Raw genomic sequence first — 20,424 nt, 5'->3', positions numbered from 1 at the left:
AAGCCATCACTTACCCTTGGGTGACCCCCTCCTTGCACCAGCAAGGCTGCTGTGAGCCACTACCCTTAAGGGGTTTTTCCGAGACAGACCAGGCCAGGGCCTCGGCTGACAAACGAGTGTGGGAGCATATGTTGGTTTCTCCATACATCCTTTATTCTTTCAGTAAGATACCCGCACTCACCCAACATTAAGCAAGAAGTCTTTTTGCGATTTAGTTCCACAGCTAAAAATGCACTTTCACTGGAGGTGCCAGGCTAAGGGCTAAAGCAAGAAGCCTGCACAGCGATATCCTTTCTGTAAACTGTTACCATATCGCGCCCATAGCCTGGATATCCCTTTCTTTCTGGGAGCGAGAGATTGCTCTAGGATGCTCAACTATTTAAACTCACTATAGACAAATGAATCTAATGTGGACAGCCTAAAACTATTGCACAAACCAACACAGGACAACCAAGCAGGAAGTCTAAAAGTGCACCTAGGCATAAACTTGCAAACTCCACACGCCCATCAAGTACACTTACAAAAAGAAGCCAATTCTATACAATTCGGAATATTACTATCCCCCCCTCGAAATCCCATTCATAAAAAGACTCAAATAGAATCTGTAAACACTGGCATCACAGAACACATTCAAACAACCACAGTCTTTGCTAAGGCAACCCCCCTTAATATACTTAGAGCTACTTCCACAAATTCTTGTTTTGGCTGCTAAGCTGTTTGAGATCTTTGGTGATCAGGCACTAAGGTCTGACATGCCCTATAAGAAGATTCTGAAAGAAATACACAGTAAAGCATATTCCTAATATGTTTTGTGCACGGATGCCAGTATATTTTCGAATTCAGTATATTTCCTATTTTAGCGCACTGTATGTTTCTGGTACGGCCTCTTGATGCTGAGGTCCATCAGAGAATCAAACTGGGCTGGATACTCGCAGGAAGCGGCATAGTAAATGCACCCCTCCTTTCCAACTACAGCACCCTGACTCACAGGCAGGCTTTGTATACATCTTTCACACCCCTTGGCAACAGGTCAAACTAAAATGGAAATGTCTCAGGAATTATTTAAAGCTGCACGCTAGCCAGGTGCACCCGAAATGCAAGGCACCCGAAATAGCATCAATCGCAGCCCCAGATTACAGCATCAGGAGTTAAACTATGTCCTGTCTTAGACAATGTGTGCAACTCCACATCATGGCAATGAGCCCATAATCCGCTGCCCTGCATGAACGCCAGCGCTGGTTCTCTTGAAACGCTGAGCTCCGCACGCAGCACAAGGGGCATGTGTGCCGGGGAAGACTAACATTTAAATAACATCTCTAAAAAACTTGAAGCGATCCTGGAGCTAGGGATCGAGAGCAGTCATCACACGATCAAGCCCTCTGTGCCTTGCAGCGGTTCCAGTGCTAGGGGAGGTGTTGAGAGCCCTCGTCACAAGATGCTAACAGCTCTTATCTGAAAGAGACACGTTAGTATTAGATTCCTTACCTTAGAATATCCCCAGGCGTCAGACTGGATCCGAAAACTTTTGCGTAGCAGTACCCTTGCGCGTCGGTAGGCGTCGTCTGCGGTTCCGCATCCGTCGTCGGCGTCGTGGGCGCCGTGATGACGTCGTCGGAGTACTTAGACGCCGCCTCCGCGTGCTGACGTCAGTTCTTCCTTTTTCCGCGCCAGCAAGCGCAGATCTGGAAAAAGCAGTAACCCTAGTCAATTTTTGACTAACTTTTTTGATCACTTTTGATTGTTCTCGAAGTCTCTCGACTCCGAACGGCGCCGTAGGGATGCTCGGCTTCAAGCCCTGTGATGATTGCGACCGCCTGATGTCGGTCACGGATCCTCACCGCGTGTGTTTGTCTTGTCTAGGCGTCGACCACGACGTCAAGGCCTGCTCCGACTGCCGGGCCCTCTCTTCGAAAGCCAGGCGGGAGCGGTCCCGCAGGCGCCTCGAACTCCGGCAGTCGGTCCCGCGCCGTGAGAGGTCCCGATCCCATGGGAGGTCGAGGGACAGGTCGCGGGCTCGGAGCCAACACAGCTCCGAGAGTAGGCCGCACTCCTCCGGGTCGAAGTCGTCGTCAGGTAAGAGGCACAAGAAGTCCAAGCGGCGTCATCGCTCTTCGGACTCCCCCCGACGCTCGCGCGATGCGGCCGGGGGTTCGGGTGACACCACCCACGCGGCTCCGTCGGAGTCGCGGGCGCCGCGTGCAGCTCCACACCCTCCGGTCCCTGAGCTGAACGCGTCGCGGGAGGAGATCGAGCGCTTCCTCATGGCCATGAGGAAACTCTCTCCTCCAACGGGCTCCGCGGCGCCTCCGGGCCCAGCGGACCCGTCTGGGGCCCCTAGCGGGTCGGCGGCTCCGGCCCGATGCCGCCAGGTGCTTCGGCGCCGCCGACGCCTTCGGGCCCGGCGCCGCAGGTCCCCACTATCCCGACGCCGCCGGCGCCTTCGGGCCCGGGCCGAGGGGTTCAGTTGTTCCGGCGCCGCCGGCGCCTCCGGGCCCGGCGCCGCAGGACGCCGCTGGACCTCCTTCGGGATCTGGTTCGTCGCCGGTGGATCTTACGACCTCCCCGGCGTCGGACCCTCAGGTGTCGCCTCCGGCGCCGTCCTCGGGCGGCGCCGTCCCCGGTTCCACCTTCGTGCCTGTTCAGCCGTCGGGACGGCCCGATGGGCGCCGCTCCAGACGTCGTTTGGTGAATTTCACCTTTATGAACAGGCCCCATTAGTTGAGAACCCTGAGTTTCAGGGGATGGGTGATGAAGAGGACTGGGAGGGGTCTGAGGACCCTCTGACCAGAGAGTGTCAGTCTCATGAGGACTGGACAGGAGACCTTGGGGAGGCCAGTGGCCTGGACACCTCTCCAGACACTGGTTTTGTCTCCCCTCCTACCGTGGCTTCGGAGGAGGGGGCAACCTATAGTGTGGTGCTGATGAGGGCTGCCAAGGCCTTGGGCCTTGAGCTCCCCGTCGCGGCCGTGAGGACTAATCTCCTCACTGAGGTCCTTAAACCGCAGTCAAGCTCGGCCGAGCCTCTGCTGCCCTTTAATGAGGCCTTGACCGACGTTCTTCTGGGCACTTGGTCCAAGCCCCATACGGGTTCGCCCGTAGATAGGAACGTGGCCAGACGCCACCGCCCAGCCCCGGGCGACCCATGTTTCCTGTCCACCCACCCCACCCCCGAGAGTCTGATCATCCAGGCCTCTAATTCCCAGACCGCATTCCCGTCCGCCCCGCCGGACAGGGAATCCAAGAGGTATGAGCAGTATGGAAAGAAGATATTCTCATCCCTTAGTCTGGGTCTGCGGTCTTCCAACACCGCATGCCTCTTGGGCCGTTACACCCACTCCCTGTGGGATACGGTCGCGGATGTGCTGCCAGAGTGTCCGTTGGAGGTACGGGCGAAACTCGGCCAAGCCCTTGTGGAGGGCCGGGACGCAGCCAAGTATTCCATTAGGTGTGGGCTGGATACCACCGACTCGCTAGGCAGAGCGATGGCAACGACGGTGGCGGTCAGACGCCACGCCTGGCTGAGGTCCGCCAACTTTTCGGCAGATGTCCAGAACACACTCATGGGCATGCCGTTCGATGGCCGTCGCCTCTTTGGCGACAAAGCAGACCATGCGCGCTCGAGCGCTTTAAGGACTCCAGGGCTACGGCCAAGTCCTTGGGCCTCTCGGCCCCGCGCCAGCAATCAGCTGCTTATCACTCCTTTCGTGGCCACGGAAGGGGTGCACCCACACGTGCCGCTAGCCACGCTCCGCAGGGCAATAGCCAACGCGGTGGCGGCCGTGGGAACCGCCGTCTGGGCGGTAGGGGTCAACGGCGAGGTCAGTCCACACCTTCCCCCGCAGCATCCGCCTCAAAACCCTCCTAGTCCGTGCTTTCAGGCCCATGTGATGCCAGTGGGGGGCAGGGTTTGCCATCACCACCTCCACTGGCGCACTGTCACTTCGGACAGGTGGGTGCTGCAAATTGTCCGAAGGGGCTACTCCCTCCCCTTCGAGGCGACTCCTCCAGCCATGCCACCGCAGAACCACCGTGTATTGGGGGATCATTTGCGACTTCTGCAGGAGGAAGTTACGGCCCTCTTGGCCAAGGGGGCCATCGAGCGCGTTCCTGGGCCAGAAGTGGGTGTGGTTGTTACTCCCACTACTTTCTGGAACCCAAGAAGGGCAAAGGGGGCCTACGCCCTATCTTGGATCTACGGAACGTCAACGGCTTCCTCCGGAAGGAGAAGTTCAGGATGCTGACACTGGCTCAGGTCCTAGCTGCCCTGGACCCGGGAGACTGGATGGTAGCGTTGGACTTGCAGGACGCTTATTTCCACATCCCCGTCCTGCCGGCCCACCGGCGCTACCTGCGGTTCACGGTTGGCCACGAGCACTTTCAGTTTACCGTGCTCCCCTTCGGCCTTACCAGCGCCCCACGGGTGTTCACAAAGGTGATGGCGGTGGTCGCAGCTCATCTGCGCAGGTTAGGGGTTTCAGTCTTCCCCTACCTCGACGACTGGTTGTTGAAGGCGGGCTCGCCCCAGACAGTCGTCAGCCACCTCCAGACTACGGCAGATCTCCTGCACCAGCTGGGGTTCTCCATCAATGTGCCAAAGTCACACCTGTGTCCCTCTCAGATGCTCCTCTTCATCGGAGCAGTTCTGGACTCGGCGCAGTTTCGGGTTTATCCGCCCGAACAGCGGGTCCGGGATATTCAGGCTCTGATTCCCATCTTTCAGCCGTTATCCCGGGTCTCGGTTAGGTTGACGCTGCGGCTTCTGGGGCTGATGGCCTCCTGCATCCTTCTGGTGCATCACGCCAGGTGGCGGATGCGGGCTCTGCAGTGGGACCTGAAGTTTCAGTGGGCCCAGCATCAGGGCAATCTGTCCGACCACGTCCTGATCTCGGAGGGCACTGCGAGACAGCTGCAGTGGTGGCTCACGGACCGCGATTGGGTCAGCGGCAGATCCCTCTCCATTCCCCAACCGGAGCACGTAGTTGTGACGGACGGGTCCCTCCAGGGCTGGGGAGGCCACATGGGAGAGGCGGAGATCAGAGGCCTCTGGTCTCCGGCGGAGGCCCGGCTCCACATCAACCTGTTGGAGTTACGGGCGATTCGTCTAGCACTGAAGGCATTCCTCCCCTCTGTCCGGGGGAGTGTAGTGCAGGTGTTCACGGACAACACCACCGCCATGTGGTACTGCAACAAACAGGGCGGGGTGGGGTCGTGGACCCTTTGCCAGGAGGCTCTGCGCCTCTGGCAATGGCTGGAACGCCAGGGCGTGACCCTGGTGGCTCAACACCTGGCGGGTTCTCTGAACGCCAGGGCGGACGAGCTCAGCCGTCGGTGCATGATGGATCACGAATGGCGTCTGAACTCGGACGTGGCGCAAGGCCTCTTTCAGCGATGGGGAGAGCCTTGGTTAGATCTATTCGCCACCGAAGAGAACGCGCAATGTCATCAGTTCTGCGTGTTGGAATTTCCAAGGCGGCACTCGCTCAGAGACGCTTTTCGTCGCGAGTGGAGTTGCGGTCTGTTGTACGCCTTTCCGCCTATACCACTTCTGCCCTGAGTGCTGAAGAAGATCAAGCGCGACCGGGCCCAAGTCATACTTGTGGCTCCGGACTGGGCGAGAAGGTACTGGTATCCAGAGCTACTCAGTCTGTCAGTCGATCCCCCGGTTCGTCTGCCTCTTCAGGAGGACCTTCTGTCGCAGCAGCAGGGGGCGGTCCTCCACCCGAACCTGTCCAGTCTCCACCTCCATGCTTGGAGATTGAGCGGCGACAGTTGAGGCCATTTGACTTGCCTCCTGAAGTCTGTAACATCATTCTGGCAGCCAGGCGTCCCTCCACAAAGTCGGTATACGCCTGCAGGTGGAACAGATTTGTGGCATGGTGCACAGCAAAGGCTGTGGATCCTCTTGCTGCCCCTCTTTCTGAGGTTCTTCTCTTCCTTCCTTCTCTTGCCCAGCAGGGCTCTGCTCTGGGCACTATCAAGGGATACCTTTCTGCCCTTTCAGCCTTTCTCAGGCTACCTGATCAGCCTTCTTTGTTCAAGTCCCCTATTGTAAACAGATTTCTTAAGGGCATCACACACACGTTTCCTCCTGTTCCGTTTGTGATGCCTCAGTGGGACTTGAACCTGGTTCTTACATTTCTGATGTGCGCTCCCTTTGAGCCACTTCACAACTGTCCTCTTCGCCTTCTGACTTTGAAGACTGCTTTCCTGGTTGCCATCACCTCTGCCAGGAGAGTGAGTGAGCTCCAGGCTCTTTCTTGTACTCCACCTTTCCTTTCTGTCCATCCGGACAAAGTGGTGCTACGTACCAAACCTTCTTTCCTGCCCAAGGTTGTCACGGCCTTCCACATCGGGCAGTCTATCACCTTGCCTACCTTCTTTCCGCCACCGCATCCCTCTAAAGAGGAAGAGCGGCTCCACCGTCTGGATCCAAAACGTGCGCTCTCATTTTATTTGAATCGCACACGCCAGTTCCGGGTGGATGACCAACTCTTTGTTGGTTACGTGGGCGCTAAGAAGGGGAAAGCGGTACATAAGAGGACCATCTCCCGGTGGATCATCTTGTGTATCCAGGCATGCTACTCCCTGGCTAGGAAGGAGCCACCTGCTGGATTACGGGCTCATTCTACCCGAGCCACGGCGACTACCACTGCCCTGGGCAGGGGTGTGCCCTTATAAGACATCTGTCAGGCGGCTACGTGGGCATCGCTGCACACGTTTGCAAGACACTACTGCCTGGACAGCCAAGTCCGGAGGGATGGCTTCTTTGGCCGTTCCGTCCTCCAGGACTTTCTGGTGTGATTATTGGTTCGCAGACCCACCACCGGGGTTGGTATTGCTGGGGTATCTATTCTAAGGTAAGGAATCTAATACTAACGTGTCTCTTTCAGATGCACAAGTTACTACTTGTGTAACGATATATCTGTAAGAGACATTAGTTAGTATTAGATTCCTTACCGACCCACCCATCCTCCCCGTTCTGCGAACCAATATCTAGGGTTAGGGTTGTCCCCTTTCAGGGCCCTAGTTTCAATGGCACCAGTGTTGGTTTTTAACATAGCTCTGCGTTTCTGGCGCGGAACAGCTGTGTCTAAGAACTGACGTCAGCACGCGGAGGTGGCGTCTAAGTACTCCGACGACGTCATCACGGCGCCCACGACGCCGACGACGGACGCGGAGCCGCAGACGACGCCTACCGACGCGCAAGGGTACTGCTACGCAAAAGTTTCCGGATCCAGTCTGACGCCTGGGGATATTCTAAGGTAAGGAATCTAATACTAACTAATGTCTCTTACAGATATATCGTTACACAAGTAGTAACTTGTGCTTCATGCACTCGTGCTTGTGCTGGCATCCACCTTGCGGGAGCGAGCAGCGGCGCATGGGCCATCTGTTTTCAATTAACGTGCGCTGCTGCTCACTCCCGCAAGGTGGATGCCAGCACAAGCACAAGTGCTTGAAAAAGCTCTGACTAATTTCTAAAGGTCATCTCCTAGGGCAGCGCATGCGCGCTGCCTAGACGAGACCTTATGAATGTCTCCGACTGTAACGCAACTGGTGCTCTATCACGTAAAGCGCTCTGATACCTTCGGGTCAAGTTGGCACTATATAAAACTCTGTAAAAAAGTATATTGTTCATATACTTTTTGTAAAATAGAATTTTTCGTCTGAAAGAGGCTGTCAGATTAAGCGGCACTGTTCATTTCACCTGCCAGTTCAGGAACCTTGCGGTGTATTGTTCAGGTAGCTTGGTTATGTTGTGGTTGTGCATGAAGGAGGATATGACACGTGTGCATATTTGCTTAGTTTCTCGTGTCAAAGATGAGCTTTTTACTTGTGGTTTCTTATTGGCCCTAAGGTGACAGTTACTTTCCAGCTCTATTTTTGGTGATCTTCCTTTTGTAAAGTTATTTCTTTTTATTTCTTGTTCGTGTTCAACCTCTGATGTTTCCTCTCTTCTTACTCTACACTTCTTTCACTATTCTTTTGCATCTGTTTTCTTTCTACCTCTATATCCTTTTCTGATGCTTTGTCTCCGTCTCAGTCTTAGACATTCTCCTTGCATCTGTTTTCTTTCTACCTCTATATCCTTTTCTGATGCTTTGTCTCCGTCTCAGTCTTAGACATTCTCCTTCTTTGCCTTTCCTTTTGTTGTTTTGTTCTTCTCTCTTTACCCAACCCTCCAATGCCCTAACCTTTTCCCTCCATTGTGTTCACTCTGTTTTTCCATCTTTCATTCTGTATATTTCCTCGCTATTTCACTACTGGACTCTAATGTTTTTCATGATGCTTTTCTCTCTGCTGTATATCTAATCTCTCCCCCCCCCCATACTTGTGCTTGTCAGATTTTGTGATATGGCATTTGCTGGCCAATTTGTTTCCCTTAGTATGACCCTCTCCCTGACTCTCACTAACAAGATACCTGTATAACCTCTCTGTCTTTTTCTCCCTTTTAGGAGATCAGCGGTTACCGGAAAGTAACATGGCGGGTTGTGCTCTGCTACATTGGGGCTCTGTTGAGCCTGGGGATCCTACTGCTCATATTTCACTGGAAGCCAACACTGGAGGTGCTGTGCAAGTGTAGCACCTGCCCGCTGCGACAAGCTGAGTGGGTCATCATTAAGGTAAGTTTGGGTCCTGTGCAGGACACATTGAGTGGTAAAATAGGTGCAATTTTTCGAGAGCCAGCCTTCCATTTTCTTACTTTAACAGACTGAGTTTTCACTTTGGAAAAATAGTTCAGTGCATTTAAAATTCTACACTTCTCGGGCAGTCCTGAATGTTCTGCACTAAGGCAACCGTTACATTGCAGATATTTTCGTTTTCCTTAGCATCTCCAAATTCCAGCTCTTGCTATTTCTACTTCCTTTTTTAGGTCTCGCAGAGGCGTGGGCGGAGCAGCAAAGCTGCTGCCACGCCCTGCGAGAGATATTGTAAGAAAAAGGGTACTGGAAGCCCCGCCCCTCCTTTTCATTGGGTAGCGTCAGCGTTTAGGGTAAACGCTGGCTCCCCAATGGAAAGGAGTGTATTTGGGTGCCACCCTGTCCGTTTTTTGGACAGCCCTTCTGGACACCGTGGCCTGGTTTACAACTGTGGTAAAGAACTTTTCTTATCTGCTTGTTTATTTTAACAAACAGATCAGAACATTCTTCTCCACAGCTGTGAAGCAGGCACGGAGAGTGGAGGAGCAGGGGGCACGGGGAGTGCAGCTCTCCCCAGGGCAGGGCTCTCCCTCCCAGCCTCTGTCGACAGACACTATAGCAGGGGAGAGTATCTCCCCCACCCTCCCACCTTCAGCCTCTTTTATTGACTGGCGCCCATCTCCGGTGCTATGCACTTCCCGTAGACAGGACGTAGGAGCGCGAGGTTTCAAAAGCAGCGTTTGTGACTGACTGAGAATACATCCATTGGGCGTGGTATGATATCGGAGTCCAGTACTAACGTTAAATATTTCTTGCAGGATGGTTACTTTGATCTATTTTTATTGGTGCCCGTCCTCTTAAAATGCATCCTCTAATGTATTCGTTTTTGTTCCCGCGCTCTTTAGATTGGGGAGCCGTTCTTCCGGTGATCGAACTCTCCCTGCTGGTTCAGTGTGCGGACAGCGCCTCTCCCCCTATAGCCTTTAAAGAGAGCACATGTGGTGCCCGTTAACACGCGTGGCCACCTGCTTGCCACCGTCGATTGAGTCCTCTGGCTGTCACAGTTGTGACCATCGCACTGTGTGATCTCCGACCCAAGAGTTGCTTGTGGTGAATGAAGTATTTGGGGTTTATCAATTACAGCCATAAAAGTTTCAAAAATGAAAAGTCTCAGGCAGCTAATAAACACAGGTTGTCGCGTTTGGGACATTTGTCGCTTTGGGACAGTGTTTTCATCTATTGCTCTTTTGCGTTTGACTGTTCCACCTCAAGAATTTGCACTACCGAGAGGCTGCACGTATTGGGGAAACAACGCCATGCTTCGCATCGCTCAAACGGCGCCTATAGTGAGGCTAGGCAAGCTAAACTGTAAGCACAGTTCCAAAGCAGTACATATGGGATATTCACCTGCTGACCTTACATAAGGCGAGGCGGGCCAGACAATGCACAAAAGAAAATGTGTGAATGAATGGACACGTGAGGCCAGCGTACAATAACTGGGGTGAGATGAGTGGTTCTGTAAAGTGGGTAGTGTATAAAGAGAGAGCGTTGAAAAAGCACTCCAGCATAGATGGGTGAGGGCAGAGGAGGTGACTGTCAATTTTAGGGCACCGTTTTTTAAAAGTTTTGGAAAGTAGCGTAGTACCCAGTGTGTCGTGGGCCCTAGTTGTTATGTAGTGAGTGATGAAGTGATTTGCCCAGAATGACAATATGCTTCAGCTTCCCACCAGACTCGAACCCGCCTCCCCGCCTTGAAAGTCGGCGTGCTAGGATGCCCCAGGGCGGCATAGTGCTCACACCGTCATCCCCCCCCACTCCACATTTTACATTTGCCCATACAATGATTACACTGGACACATTGTTTATGGGAAAAGAACTGCTGCAGGTTTATTTTTCATACAACAAAAGTATTGCATTTTGTGGGTTATCTTATGGGTGATACAGGGCAGGAAGCCCCTCGCTGCCCCGCCCGCCTGATGAGCCAGCCGGCACGGTGGGTCGACGCCCGGACAGTGCAGCACCTTTGTAGATCCCCTTCCGGATCACGTGATCATGTCTTATACTCCCGGGCGGAGTGGGTATGGAACACCCCCGGTTGGTCAGGCCCCCCAACCGCCCCAAGGACTAACGGGTCGTGGTTTTCCAGGAACCTCCCTGCGGCTCCCGGTCTTTGGCTCTGGCACTCTTACTGTGCCAGGCAGAGGTACCCTTACTGTACTCGTCTGCCGCAGAGGTACCCTTACTGTACCCGTCTGCCTCCAGATCGCCCTGTAACTCCGCCTGCAACACAAAAGAAAACATTAGAACGACCAAATAAGCATACTGCCTGCCCAGCTGCTGGGTACGAGGACAGGGTGGGTGCAGCGAGGCAGGCAAGCAGCAGGACGACCGGAAAAGAGGCTGACCAGGAAGCAGCAGGGACCTAAGTACCCGGCCCGCCCCAAGTGTCCCCTCCCCTCACTGGTGCAACCGCCCATGGGGAGGGGCTGGTGAGGCCACAGCGAGCCTCCCCCTCCTAAGGGACAAGGAGGGTGGCTTCGACTAGTCGGCACTAGAGGGCTGCCCTGCTGATGTTCCCCTGCGGGGGACGCTGGCAGCTGCAATCACGTCGGCTTAGCTTTACAAGTTGCTCATTCTGGAATACCAGAACAGGCAAGCTGTACCTCCTGGCCTCATGTGATGTAAACAGTGTTCACATTATTAAACAGCTAGCGCTTAGAGCATGACAAGTGTTAACGGCGTGTTTACATATCCTTGTGTACTAGGCTGGGGCTGGGTAGTGCCTGTCACAGTCCTCATTTTAATGCGTGCGTCTCATCCCACACTTCTAGGCGCTGTGCCCACGCGCTGCCCATTTATATGTAGTACGCTTTGAACCCTGCTCCTTCTGCTTGTGATGAGTGATGGAGAGCGAGTGCAGATGTGGACAGTGGGGGGGAGGGGTGCACCACCTCTTCTTTACAGAAGTCAGGTGCCCACCTGCTTACACCGGACTCAAGCTGCCACTGCCCTGATCTGGAAAGACAAGCGCCTAGAAGCATTCGCATCGGCCTTTGTTTGGAATTCCATGTTTTTCATAAAATATCAGCGTTTTCTGATTTTGCTATGTCAGATTTCACACACTGACCTGAGTTTGAATGTGGACTTTAAAGGGACAAGATTGTGCTCTGAAACCCTGCAAACTGTGCCTTCTGTTATACAGTTATAATGCAGACGGATAGGGTAGACATAAGGTGTATCTTGACAGTGATCATGGAAATGCCCTGCCTTCTTGCCTCCAGTGGCCTCTTTCGTGGACGTTCCTCCCTGGTCAGCCTGTTTCTGTGTAAATTAATATTGCATCTTAATCCTGTGTGTATGCACGGCTCGCCACCAGTGACCACTGTAAAGCCTTGTCTGTGACTGCAGACGTGCCCAGGGCTCCTATGGTTTCTCGCGGTCTTGCTAGGGGCTGCGCAGAGCCACGTTGCTGCTGATATTGGGTGCTTGCATTGCTGACCGCAAAGTGCCCATCAGCCTGGAGAGCGATGAACTTCTGTGCATGGCAGTGGGATAAAGACGAGGGGCGGTGGGACGTGATTCCATACATTCTGTGTACCTTGTAAACTCCCTGTAGTGGAGTGATGGAGCGTGTGACTCGAGGGGTTGTTCTGTTGAGCCTCACTCACCTCTGTCTGCTCTGCTGCTTATTAAAGGGCGTGTGGTTTTCTCATTTCACACTCTTACTCGCTTTTCTTTTTGATTCTTTCTTCTCTCATCTCCTGCACTTATCTCTCGCAAGTTCGCTGTCTCCCGCTCTTTTCCCACCGATTCGTCACGGACACCGCGCACAATGCCATATGTGTTGCTATTAGTATTGTAATTAACAATGCCTTTTTATTTTTTTAAAGGCAATGCCATTTACAATGTCAATAGCTCAAAATAATGTAATTGCGAGACCTATTGCATTGTAAATGCTTGTTACTTTTACCTTAATGCAATTTTATTCAGGCGTTTTTCTTCATTTTTAGAAATCATGAGCTGATGTGTTTTTTCTCCCTCTGCTTAGTTTTTAGGTTTCGGCTACCGTCCCACTGCGTAAGCAGTGGGTGGGCGGAGCCGAAATCTTTTGTTAGTAGTATGGGGGCCTGAACACGCCCCTCTTCTCCATTGGCTGGCCTCGTAAATGCTGGCCAGCCATTGGTGGAGAAAAGCGTCACTGAGTTCAGGGCCCGCCTTGACGCGATTCGGGGGCGTTTCCGTGTCTTTTTTTAACTCACGCCCTCTCCTCTTCCCATTGGCTGGAATTTTACCTTCCAGCCAATGGGAAGGGGAGATCACGCCCCCGAATCCCTACAGGACGCTGTGCTTTCCGAGCAGCGTCTACCGAGGCCATGAGGTTTGTGCCGTTGTTTCTTGTTATTCCTGGCTAGTGCGTTAGTTCTGGTCCCTTAATTCTGTTTCCAAAAGCCTTGCACTTCACAATCGGTGTTTGTTTTCTGTGTGTTGTGCGCTAAAGTGGCTCGTTGTTTTTGGGAGCAGTGTCGGCTATATTATTCTACGACCGAACAAACATCTGGTGTGGCTAATTAAAGTTGGTTCGTCTTTGTCTTTTCTAGCCGCTTGAGTTGCCGCAAATATACTGTTCGTTTTAATCTTTGAGTTATTCTGCCATTCTCTTCAAAGCGTTATCCCTGCCAGCGTTATGGGGGCGGTTATCACTCTACAGTGCCTGGGCTCAGTGTGTTTTTGAAACAGATTGTAGCGCTCGGCGTAAAACTTTTACATATCTGACCCTTGCGTTCCGTGAAGTGCAAAAGCCTTATGTGTGAATAAAATGATAGCTTCCTCTTCAAAAAGACGCAGTCACAATTTAGTATCATTCAATGTTTAAATGTCAAGGTGCAACTGGTTACATTTAGTAATGGTACACTGAATTTGTCAAAAATCACTCGGGGAAATGGCACTGGTGAGGAAATGCGGCGTGTACGGGGCTTGTTTCACTCAATTGTCGACATGCTCCACGTTTCTGTTTTCAAGCGCCTGCGGTATGTTCCTGTCACTAATTGTTATTCAGCGCGTTGGCCGGAAAGATAGAATTTACCTGAAACACATTTTCATTTGGTTAATTTAAACATAGACATTTGTTGTAGTTTATTGTTATAGCTAGTGTCACCTTAAAACAATGCGGTTCAGTATTGTCCGGAGGAAGTACATTTAAAAAGTCACGACTTCATGTTGCTAATTTATTAGCGTCACTGCTTTGCCGACATCTCTCTTAATAATAATACCCGCTCTACTAATAAATCTTTGTTTCCAAAATCCACAATAACGTTAATTTAAAACGCAGCCCTTGCCTCGGATTAAATATACATAGGTCTTGGGGCGGCACATACACTTCTCTGGGCGTTAGTCATCAGACATAAAATAAATAGGTAGATTGCGGGAATTAGTTAACGTTCACCGGGCTGTCTGCAATGTGTAAGATACTTTTAACGCTTTATCCGCTAGCATTCTATTGGTCACGGATTCTCGGAATTTTCGAGAAAGAAATATGTTCAACCGGAATTTAACAAATGTATTAGGTAGTTATTTGCGCTTACTGTTTAAAGTCTTATAAAACACAAGCCGTTTATCCATGTGTACCACAACTATTGTGATGCTAAGTAGTGTCTGGAAAAATAAAAAAAATAATAACCCCCTTTAAAAGTCTCTTTTAACTAATGCAGTAATTGCAAGCAGAAAGGAGGTGTCTTTTCCCCCCCTTTGTCGCGCCAAATTATACATTTTAACAAGTTCTCCCGAGACTATTAAAGTGTATTAGTTTACATCACACGTGGGTCCGCGGGGAACGGCTGCGTGCACAGATGCAGCAGGCTTGGCAGCTCGGCGGTGCGCGCCTTTTAGTTTCTTCCTAGATCCTGTGACCCGGTGCAACCTTTGCTCTGCCTCTCCAGGCCAAGACGGTAATCGCTGTGGGCTTGTGAGGGAAGCAGAGCTCCACGGGAGGAGTTCCCTCTTTTAATATACACATCACCGCAAACACAGGATTTACGGAAACCTTTCCCAGGTAGGAAGCAATTTCTAATGGGCAACTTTATAAATACAAATGTTAGCGCCTTTGTACACGCTTCATAGATTCTGTTTGTCTGGTTTTTTTTCTCCTCAAGGCAGTGCTTTAGAATTCGTGTTTTTCCTAAAATGCCGTTTTTTGTACTTTTGCAAATGGAAAAATCGCAACAGTTGTGTTATTGTGCCTTATTCTATAAAGAGTTTAGTTCGAATTAATCGTACATACTGATTCATTTTAGCTTTGCGATGGTTACTTTAAACTTTGGCTGGGGGATGGTGTTGCAGATTGCATGCACACGAGGAAACGTGGAGCGATGTTTGTCAGCCATCAGCACAGTTATTTTCATGAGTAGTTATGTAGACGTGTTTCTTGTTGAACTTTATACAAACAAAAATGGTGCACAATGCACATGCATAGTAACTTTACCGTATCAGTCTGGTGTCTTTTATTAATGCATTTCAAGCACATGTGGTATAATGTTACTTTTAAGGAAACATTTGCTGTTTTTGGACGGAGAGAATCGCGCACAATTTATTGTTGAACCTAAAGCCTATTCAGACTAAAATGCTGATCTCCTGTGAAATATGCGTCTAATTTAGGGCCCTTGACATGATTTGCAGTCTTTTTGTGCTCATGTCCGAGCCCTCGTTAAGAACATCATATTTCTTAAACTGATACATCAAACCCCTATGGAGGCACCGTGCCTGTTGAGCTCCGTAACAACCGATTTGATTTTCTGATAATTATTTCATGTGCAAAGTTACTGTGCAATTCACTATTTAATTTGAACAATCAGTCTAAAAGAATTTATAACGATTGTTAATTTAGTTTGTAGTGTTACACAACATTATCCCACCTCTTGTCAGCTGAGTATGTTCATTGACTTGTTTTCTCAAAGTACCTCCAGCTATACTTGACTACTCATATACGCTATTTCAAGGGTTTTCAGTAACCTCTAGACTTTCTGGAGGTTTTTGTTTATAAACACGTGTTAATAGCACCGTTGACGTCTCTGATTAATTACTGTGTATGAAACCATTGTTTTTGAGTGCTGAAATTCTGACTGAAGAAAATTAAAACTTCAGTTAACTTTTCTGGGAAGTAAGAAAATAATTTAAAAAAAAACACTATCTGCAGGGTGTGAAAATCGGAGAAACCCCTTAATACAACGCTAGGTACCACCCCAAAATGTTCGCACAGTTCTGGCGCAGACTGGTTTGATTGGGGTGGAAGAGGTTCTGACTCGTGTGATCCTGGGCAAATAACCTGTTCCCAATTGCCTCGAACTGTACACATGCCTAATGGATTTACAAAGTGTAAACCACGTTTGATTTAATTATGTAAAAAGCAAATATGCTGATCCAATTAAATATTTCTACCCGAAGCCCCTCCCTATCACCTCCGGGCTTCAACAGTGCATGCTTTCGCCCACGGTTCCTCAGAGATTCCTCGAATCTGAATAAAGGTACAGGGACACAGGCAGCACTTGGAGCGGTCACTGTGGCCTGCTCCCACAGCCTTTGTGACGGGTATTGTGACCTCCTCCTAACCCTACCCACAACTGAAAATGCCTACTCGCCTGTTTTTGCCAATCATGTCTCTGAGAGATTCTTCCAGTCCGGATAATGGTACAGTGACATAGACTGCGACCAACCCCACACAAAGTATTTGTGACAGTCACTCTGACCTCCTTCTAGCCCTACACAGAAGTGAACTACTTTTTAGGCATATGCACACTCTATGTAAAACTCACCGTGGAGAGAGATAATGGCTCAGGTGGGCGACCCATCACCTCATGCAGTATGGTGTGGGTGAGCAGAAAGAAAATGTGATCGATACTGAATAGACCAATAAACGGAGGGGGGTGAATAGCATACAGCTTGGAGCAATGCATCAGCCCACACCATCCATTGGCTCTCTTGCACTTTGAGTGACAGCATTTTTTCTTATCACGAGTACAGAGCAGTCGAGCTGCTGGGGCCACTTCTTCTTTATTTTTATATATTTGCAGTTTTTTTTGCATAATTACGTATCTTTGAAGAAAAAAAAATTTAAACAAGCGCTGGCTGGCAAAACCAATAGGTCTCACCTATATGAGATATTGCTTTTGTCAATGTTTTTTTAGCCATGTTGTACAGCAGTATTGTTGCTCTGCAGAAATACCTGAACTTATTTTAAAACCCCACTATGATGCAGTCAGCACTGGCAACGTCTTAGCGCTTTTTTTATTGCTGGCAGGAGGCAGGGTGGGGCAGGAGCCAACACTGAAGTGGAGTGGAGGCAACAGGTAGGGCGGAAGACGTGGGTGGAAAACGCTTAAAAGTGGGCAGTGTTGTCTAGTGTCCATGTAATAGCTCGTCCGTAGGGTACAATAGGTCTCACATTTGCGAGAGATTAAGCTAACGGCAATGTAAATGACAATGCCATTTATTTATCTGTTTTCAAAACCAACACATAAATACAAATTTTGTCATTTACAATGCCAATAGCTCTAACTTTTCCAAAGGCGAAACCATTGCATTGTAAATGCTTGTTAATGTTACTGTCAATTAACTGCTTTTTAGGTCGTGCTTGAGACAGGGCATGTGCTGCCACTTGTGAGACATTTTGTTATCTTACAGTAGGCATAAAGCCCACCCATTGGTTATCATTGGTTGAGCTCATGTCACTCATTTTCTTCCTTCTCTTCGGTTAGCACGTGTCGTCTTCACTTACTCTTCATGTGTTTCTTCTTCCCCTGGAGAATGGCCCAAGTACTTGTCTTTTCCCTGCTCGTGCTTTTGGAACTCCTTTTTGTTTTAAAGCTGAAACGTTCCATAAGAGTGCATTATTTTGCTGGCCTTCTACCCTGGTCCCTTCCCATCCCTCCCCATGTTGTTGCTTGCCCCTCTCCATTCCTCTCCATATGGTTGCGTTATGTCACTGTTGTTACTTGCCACTCCCACCATGTTCCCTCCTGTTGCTTGCCTCCTGTGTCCCTTCGTTGTTGCTTACACCGTCTTCCCACATTACTTGCCCACTTCTGCCCCATCCCACGTTGGTGCTTGCTTGGAAACTCCACATTGTTGCATTCCTTCGTCACCCCGTTCGCCTTGGCTCCCTGAGTTACTTGTCCCATCCAACCCTGTTTCCGCTTGCCCCCTCCCATCTTCCCGTCCCGCAGAAAAAGAAACAAGCATAGGCAAAGCAGGTAGGTCTCGTCTATGTGGCCTATTGCCTTTGTCAGTGTTTTAGCCATGTTGCACAGAAGTGTGGCTGCTGTGCAGATTGGCTGAAAGTAAAAAAAAAAAGTGGTATGAGGCACCCAGTGCTGGCCTTGTCTTAGCACTTTTGTTTATTATGGACGGAGGGCAGGAAGAAAGGCATATACACCCTCTCTGTTGCATGGCCTCTCTCCTCCTGACATGCCTCCTCCCCTGCTGTCCTACCAGCAATTAAAAAAAAAATATGATGCATCATAGCGCTTTTTAGGTCTTACCTGAGACATTTTGTTAATTTATCAAGGGCTTAGAGCCTACCTATTGTTTCCCATTGGTTCACTTCTTCACCCTCAAATGCTTGCTCCTCTTTGGTCTGAGCATGCTGGTTTGACTTCCTCTTCTTGTGTTCTACCCTTCTCTGGAGCATGGCCCAAATACCACTTCCTTGCCCAGAGTCCTTCCACCGCTTGCACTTTCGGAGCTACTTTTTTCTTCTTATGGAAGCACTTATGGATGATCATTTGTTAAGCCACATTTGTGAAACAATAAAGAAAATAATACTTTACATACGGAGTAACTTAAAGGATTAGAACTCAGAAAATAAAAGTGGAGACGTCTGTTGGAGATATAATGATTTGATGTACCAACTTACACAATGTATGAAGATAGAACTGTAATTTTGAACACTGCTATTTATGTTTTAGATCAACATTTGTGATAACTAAGACCCTTGATGTCTGATAAAAAGCGGTCTCTTTTTTGAAACCATAGACTGGTGATTATGTGAGCGATATGTATGTGTATGAATGAAATATATTGGTTCCTTTTGTTTTTTTCATGATTTTAACATTGTTTACATTATTCTAGATATCTGTCGATTAATGTGAGAAATTTTGTATGGGAGATGTTTCCCTCTACGCAGATAAATAATCTATTAAACGTATGAATTGAATAAATAGAATATTGGATAATTTCAACAAAATTGTCCCTGAGCCCATTGCACGTTCATGAGAGTTTAGGACGTAAGCCAATTAAGGATAAAGGTTAGACGGAGGATTTTTTTGGTGTATATATGTGATTGTGTTCCCTGCCCCGTTAACCTACATATATAACAGGGGGTCCCTGTTTTTAATTATGCACTCCATAAGAGTACATGTACCTGCTCCTTCGGTCATCCTGTTGATTACTGCCCCACCTGCCCTTCTGCTGTCCGTGTTATTGCTTGCTCCCTCCCACTCTCCTCCAAATGTCTGTGATTTTTCTTGCTCCCTCCCACTCTCCTCCCACTGTCCATATGATTGTTCCCCCAGTCCTCCTCCCATTGTCCGTGGTGTTACTTGCGCCCTCCTGACTTCCTCCCATTGTCTGTTGTGTTGCTTTCCCCCTCCCACCCTCCTCTGGCTATCCATAGTGTTGTTTGCCGCCTCCTTCCTTCCTCCGGCTGTTTGTAGTGTTGCTTGCCCCCACCCACCCTCCTCCCACTGTTCATTGTGTTGTTTACCCTCCCCCTCTGTCATGTTGATTGCTCCCCTCCTGCTCCATCCGGCTCACCTACTGCTGTCAGTGATAGTTCCGCTTCTACCCACCATACCAAAAAAGCACTATAATGCAGCCAGCTCTGGCTGGGTCTTAGCAGTTGTTTTCTAAATGTATTAATTTTTTTACCTCAGCTGTTGCATTGTTGTTTGCCCCACCCTCCTGCATTGTTGCTTGCCCCACGAGATGAGATCACATTTTACTCCGCAGCTACAATTAACCTGAGAGAACCATCCTCACCCACCTCCAATTACCATATCTGCAGGGTCCAGGCTCTCACCCCTGAAATTACTCCATGTGAGGGCCCAGGTACAGTTGTGGGTATGTGAGGCGCTATACCTCACAGGCATTGTTGCAGGTCCTCATGCCTGAATTCTGTCCAACTTTCCTTCTATTCACTATCAAAGCTCTTTATCTGTACCAGGCTGAAAACATAGTCAATACTCCCAACCAATCCGACTTCCCTAACTTTCCCCTAGTCCATCTGTCTGAACAAGACACTCACAACTCAACGAATCAACCGACCGCCCCTTCCCTCCCGAGCCCAAAACTTCGCACTGACCCAGCACCATCTTTGCTGCAACTGCACCACAGTAAACCCCCTCTCTTATCAAATATCCCTGCCAATGACAGACTCTTTTCTCCTCCATTTTTCTTCTCTGCTATTTCTTCCCCCTTTCCTGTTAGGTTCATCGCCCAAGCCCACCTCCGGGCAGCACTTGTTACTTCATAGTCCCACGATGTCTGCTCTGCAACCAGTGGACTCTCCATTCTTTCATTATTTTATCCCATTCTGTGCATACCCCAAGCACGAGTTTTACTGAGCAGCGCACAGGTATTTGTTGCATTTCAGTGCCACTTGCCTGAGCAAACCCACATCTACCCTCCTACTGTCCACCTCAGGTACTTCACTACCTGACTGGACAGGAGGTTGCTGCATGGCGGGGATGCAGGGCTGTCTGTAAGAATATACAGGATTGTCAGCCAAAAATTA

The 20,424-nt window shown here is 49.7% G+C and overlaps 1 protein-coding gene across 5 annotated transcripts in view; it reads left to right on the top strand.

Moving 5' to 3' along the window:
• ATP13A2 (ATPase cation transporting 13A2) overlaps nucleotides 1-20,424 on the top strand; it is an 861,654-nt gene that overhangs the window by 468,675 nt on the left and 372,555 nt on the right. For all 5 annotated transcript variants that reach the window (XM_078642867.1, XM_078642866.1, XM_078642870.1 and 2 more), the window contains one exon: nucleotides 8,457-8,624. In XM_078642867.1, the coding sequence (XP_078498993.1) occupies nucleotides 8,457-8,624 (168 nt within the window). The remainder of the gene's footprint in view (nucleotides 1-8,456; nucleotides 8,625-20,424) is intronic.

The sequence above is a fragment of the Lissotriton helveticus genome, chromosome 5_1 (assembly GCF_964261635.1).
Source record: "Lissotriton helveticus chromosome 5_1, aLisHel1.1, whole genome shotgun sequence".
Taxonomy (NCBI): Eukaryota; Metazoa; Chordata; class Amphibia; order Caudata; family Salamandridae; genus Lissotriton; species Lissotriton helveticus.
Note: the sequence above shows the minus strand (reverse complement) of the source record. Positions and strands in the feature narration are given on the sequence as shown.